The following is a 6,026-nucleotide window of genomic DNA, read 5'->3' as shown; positions in this document are numbered from 1 at the left end:
GTTCACTTATTTGGGGCTGTTTTCTCCAAAGCATCTTCTGTTATTTCCGCTCTACAATAATGTAAATCTATTTATGCAAATTAGTCAGCATTAGTTTTTTAATAGGTGACAAATGTTAAAAGGGTGCATTAGAGACCTCATTTTATTGTCGGTGTGAGATTAAAACAAGGATCATTTGTAGGAGGCACAATATATCAGCATTAGTGATTCATTGTTACTGACTGTAGAAATGAAACTTCAGTTCCTTAAAGTCATGTGACAGCAATTGTGAAGTTTCAAAACTTCCTCCTTGTGCTTCTAGAAAACAAATTCGCAGAGCTGCACCTCTTTCTTCTCACAGAAGAGTAGCTGCTGACAGTGAGCCATGGCTGGCCCCACACTTATCTGGAGTCTTCTGCTCGTCTCAGGTGAGTGTGACTCTATAGCTTTACTAACTTTTCATCTTCTGTTTTAATATTGATTTATTTGGGGAAAACTCTGAATCCAATGTCCCTATCCCCAGCTTCAGCATAGAAAATGCCAACATTCCACTGTTGTTAACAAGGAGTCCATCACAGAAAAAAGTTCTTTGCATATCAGAAAGTCATATTTGCATATCAAGAGCGTAGAAGCACTTAAAGTTGTAGTCAATTTACCTATACATTGTATTGTATACATTGTGAAACATGTATACAAGCTATAAAATCTAACTGCACCCAAGGTTTACAGCCAACATAGATAACAATCTGCTGTTTTGACAGAACACAGAGCGATGCACATAATGGAAAGGATTCATAAAAGATATCAATGGAAATCTTCTGCTTTATTTCTAACTAACCTGTCATCCGTTCCATGCTGCCCTGACCACTTCTCCAATGTACTGCTGGGTTACCCTTAATTATCATAGCAGTTTATTACATGCTGTAAGTTAGCACTGGTCAGGTGAATTGTCCTATATTTATCAGACAACTGAGATATTGTTTGAAGCTACTAATTTAAACTAAGTCGACTTTGGAAATTTGTCTTCCAAAAGGGATGTTTGCATGTCGCAAATTTGTTGCAGAAATGTCTGCAACGATTCCATGGCTCCGAAATTTGCTTGCAGAAATCCAGGCACTTGCTGCAGAAACAACCCCATTTGTATGTACTGAGCGGACTTTAAGTCACAGGAATATCTGTAGCACATCTGCTGTGTGCAAACATATCGTTACTATCACACGCAGAAAGATAAAGTCTGAGTTACTGGTTTACTATTCCAAGACGTTTGATGAGCAGTTTACTGGGTGACCCACTGGCTGGTGGACAGATCCTCTTTGTAGACACAATTCCAGGCAATACTTTTAAGGCTGCTTTCAGATGAGCATATTCTTATTCTGTATTTGGTCCTTGTATTTGATCTCTGTCTCCCCCCCCAGCTACCCCCTACCGCCCGCCGCTCACCCCTGCCGCCCCCTCCGAGCACGCTCGGAGGAGAAGGCGGTTACTCAAGATGAGCGAGGCTCGCTCGAGTAACTGACCTTACCGAGCGTGCTCGCTCATCTCTACGGTTAACCATTTAAATGCCGGTGTCAAATCTGACAGTGTCATTTGAATGCCCTAATTGGGATTGAAATAAAATGCCTGTTAAAATACAGTATAATACAAAACCATAGTATTGCAGTATATTGTATAAGTAATCAAAACGCAAGTTCACGTTTTCTATGGGGACTGATAAAAAAGGAAAAATTAGTAAACATTTTATTAATTATTGCAGAAAAAAAAAACAATAAAAAAAATATTTTGCAGTTGTTGCGTCAAAAACAAACAAACAGTTAAGCATTGGTATTACTGCATATGTAAAAGTCCAATTTATCACATTATATATAATATCGCATTATAAATCTTGCACGATGAACACGGGAAAAAATATGCAATTCCTGAATTTCGCTGATAAAAATTATGTACCCCAAAATAGTACTAAAACTACAGGTAAGTAGTGCTACAATAAAAATCATAATCATGCTGACCCACAGAAGAAAGAGAACGTCATTTTTACTGGACTGTGAACATTGTAAAAACAAAACACCTTAAAAAGTGGCACAATTGCATTTTTTTCCTATCTCTCCCCACTTAGTTAAATGGTATCACTGAAAAATACAACTTGTCTTGCAAAAAAGCATTCATGTAGTGATGTCGCCAGAACAACAAAAAAAACTTTATGATTGTTTGAAATTTTGAATAGAAAAAAACCCAAAAAGGGCTGTAGTGGGTAGGGGCTAAATAAAATGGGATTTTTATAACAATTCAAACAAACTGAAGCTCCATATCTCTTGGAAAAAGAAACTAAGTAAAAATAGTTATAATATAATATATAAAGCAGTTGCAAATACATCATCATTTATAGCTGTGCATACCAGAACTGCGAAGTCTGAGCATCAATGAGCCTTGGTCATGAAAGGGTTAAGCTATTTGGGTTATTTAATGGCAAAGTCACAGAACAATGCTAGCACTACATTTCAATATACACAATGGTGTAATGGCAATGTAACAGTATATATCCCTTTCCCCGTTTGTGCTCTCCCACCTCACCACTAAAGGTACTGGTGTATCTTGTCTCCACTAGAGTTATGGGTGGAGACATGGGCTGGCCTGACAGAGCTAGAAGTCACTCCCACAGCTTCGGATTGGCTGCCGGATACACACCTGCACCGAGCTGAGCTGCCTCCCGCTGTGCTAACCTGCGGCAACTGTGTTCGCAGCTCTACCATCATCCTTTCCCCTCCCGGCTACTGTCACTGTCGCAGCCGCTGTCCCTTCCCCCCTCCCGGCTCCTGCGCTGACAGTCACCCCCACAGACTGCCATCGGCTCCATGCTGCAGCAGCAGGAACGCCAGCGATCGCGGTGCCATCGGGGTTGTCGGCAGCATTCAAAAGCATCGGACCACAGCCAGGACACTCACAGCAGGGAAAGCTGATCTGGGGGACAGGAGTGGAGAGTGACATAGTTGGACGGCCACAGGGAGGAAGCTCACCACGGGCCTGCTGATGGGGGTGACAGGAACGGCGCAGAGAGGAGACAGACCTCGGAGCCAACTGATCAGGCGGACATAATAAATAATAATCTTTATTTGTATAGCGCCAACTTATTCCGCAGCGCTTAATGACTGAACATGGCAGTCCACCCGTCATATGTGTGAGCTTGTCAGGGGGACGGTGTAGGAGACTGTCTGCGGGGACGGGAGCGCACATGCAAGTGTGGGGGGCGATGTGTTAGCTTGTCAGGGTATGGGCGCTGAGAGGAGTGCAGCAGCCAATCCGGACATCTGGGGACGTGACCTGTCACTAAGCCTTGCCAACTGATGTCTCCCCCCGTATATCTGGTGTAGACAAGATACACCAGTACCACCACTAAATTCAACCTCTCTTTGACCTCTGGCATTTTGCCCTCCTCATTCAAAGATGCTACCATATCCCCACTGCTAAAAAAAAACTCCTCAACATCCTTCGCTCCATTGGCCTAAAGATCACTGCTCTTTCCTGGTTCTCCTCCTATCTATCTGACCGCTCATTCCGCATATCCTTTGCAGGCTCTACCTCCCCTCCTCTTCCCCTTGCTGTTGGGGTCCCCTAGGTCTCAGTCCTTGGCCCCTTCCTCTCCTCCATCTACACAGCCCCTATTGGACAAACCATCAGGAGATTTGGCATTCAGTACCATCTGTACGCTGACGACACCCAGTTATACACCTCCTCCCGTGACATCACAGCACCGTTCCTTCAGAATGTCACCGTCTGTCTGTCTGATGTCTCTAATACTATTTCCTCTCTGTACCTAAAACTGAACTTCTCAAAAACTGACCTTCTGTTTCCGCCCTCTTCTAACCAACCTCATTCTGACATCTCCATCTCAATGTTTGGCACCACCATAACTCCCAGATAGCACACCCGCTGTCTTGGGGTTATATTTGACCCTGATGTCTCCTTTACCCCCTATATCCAATCTCTGGCCCGAACATGTCAGCTGCACCTCAAGAACATCACAAGAATCCGCCGTGAACATGCTAAAAACTCTCTTGATTGGCCTTCCCTGTGCCAGGCTTGCCCTCTCCAATCCATCCTGAATACTGCAGCCAGGCTCATCTTCCTGTCCAGACTCTACTCGCATGCCTCTGCCCTGTGCGAGTCACTGCACTGGCTGCTCGTCAAATACAGAATTCAATTTAAACTCACTACCCTCATCCACAAAGCCCTTCATAGCACTGCGCCACCCTACATTGCTTCCCTCTTCTCAATCCACCACCCAACCCGCACCCTCCGCTCCACTAACAAAATCAGATTAAGTGCTCCTTTTAACTCGAACTTCTTATTCTCGCCTCCAAAACTTCTCCAGAGCAGCACCAGTCCTCTGTAACACACTACCCAAAACTATCCAGGCAAATCCCGACATACAAAACTTCAGGCGTGCTCTAAAAACGCTCCTTTTAAGGTTGCCTGTCCACAGACGTGACGGAATATCGCTAGCAATTTTCTGCCGCGGGGGAGGACATGGGAGCACTGACAGATCTCCGCAATGAGCCTATCTAATAGATTGGCTCACTGCAGAGAATCGCAGCAAATCGCAGCATGCCACGATTTCAATCCCACGAGCGGAGAATTGCTATGATTCTCTGCTCGTGGATGTCGGGCTGCGCTTTCCATAGTTAGCCTATGGAAAGCTTTTCATAGCGTAATCCACAGGCAATTTATCGCAAGCGGATCATCGCCCGTGAACAGGCAGCCGTAGGGAGACATAACATATCTACTAAACCAAACCTCTCTGTACTCCGCCTGATAACATGCACCCTGTCCTACTGACTACAATCCTTGCTAGCTGCCATTAACCACCCCTGCAGTCATACTGATTCAGCCACTATACGGCTTAAAGGGGTTGTCTCGCGCCGAAACGGTTTTTTTTTTTTTCCATAGGCCCCCCGTTCGGCGCAGGACAACCCCAAGGGATGTGTTAAAAAAATTTTTTTTATTACTTACCCGAATCCCCGCTCTGCGACGTCTTCCTTCTTCCTACTTCTTCCTTCACCAAGATGGCCGCCGGGATCTTCACCCACGATGCACCGCGGGTCTTCTCCCATGGTGCACCGTGGGCTCTGTGCGGTCCATTGCCGATTCCAGCCTCCTGATTGGCTGGAATCGGCACACGTGATGGGGCGGAGCTACAAGGACCAGCTCTCCGGCACGAGCAGCCCCATTCACCAGGAAGAAGACCGCACAGCGCAAGCGCGTCTAAAAAAGCAAGAAGACCTCAGAATTAGACGGCACCATGGCGACGGGGACGCTAGCAACGGAGCAGGTAAGTGAATAACTTCTGTATGGCTCATATTTAATGCACGATGTACATTACAAAGTGAATTAATATGGCCATACAGAAGTGTATAACCCCACTTGCTGCCGCGAGACAACCCCTTTAAGTCTGACCATTGTCTATGAGTATATAGCAGCCCATACTCCCCACCTCACCATACCGTGCACAGCCCCAGGCCCTTTACCTTCTGATACAAGTATTCAAGGAGGACCAAAGAAATCATGCACCACTCCTTGTGGCCCTGCACTAGGCATAATACAGAGTCATCTTTGTATGGTATGTTACTTTTTAATATATAAAGTGCATGTATATTGCCTCAGACTCTTTCTGTTCTGGGGGCCCTCTCAATAGTCTGTTCCCCTTGGATTAGGGGTCCTCTCAGCTCTGTGAGCCGGGCATAGGCTGAAAGGTGATTGGTAAAGGGGGTCCCTGCAGTGTTGATGAGAAGGCGTGCGCCAGGTAAGGAGGATATGGGCCATTACATATAATTTCAGCCAGATTGTGTCCATATAAATACATAATCTATGCAGTTTATTATATAGATATATAGGCAGGCTGAGATATTGTTGTCTGTACGTAGTGCAGCATTGGGTGCAGTTCAGGGCCCACCAGGGAAATCACCTGTTCCCCTGTGGGCCACTCTGAGCCTGGGTGACATTTATTGGTGCAAGACAATCACTGATTCATTGTAACAGTGTGCGTGATACAGAAA

The 6,026-nt window shown here is 45.4% G+C and overlaps 1 protein-coding gene across 2 annotated transcripts in view; it reads left to right on the top strand.

The window, feature by feature from the left end:
• The first annotated feature begins 275 nt into the window (after positions 1–275).
• LAMP3 (lysosomal associated membrane protein 3) overlaps positions 276–6,026 on the top strand; it is a 42,962-nt gene continuing 37,211 nt past the window's right edge. For both annotated transcript variants that reach the window (XM_066601597.1, XM_066601592.1), the window contains exon 1: positions 276–407. In XM_066601597.1, the coding sequence (XP_066457694.1) occupies positions 365–407 (43 nt within the window). In that variant the 5' untranslated portion in view covers positions 276–364. The remainder of the gene's footprint in view (positions 408–6,026) is intronic.

This window comes from Eleutherodactylus coqui, chromosome 1 (assembly GCF_035609145.1).
Source record: "Eleutherodactylus coqui strain aEleCoq1 chromosome 1, aEleCoq1.hap1, whole genome shotgun sequence".
Lineage (NCBI taxonomy): Eukaryota > Metazoa > Chordata > Amphibia > Anura > Eleutherodactylidae > Eleutherodactylus > Eleutherodactylus coqui.
Note: the sequence above shows the minus strand (reverse complement) of the source record. Positions and strands in the feature narration are given on the sequence as shown.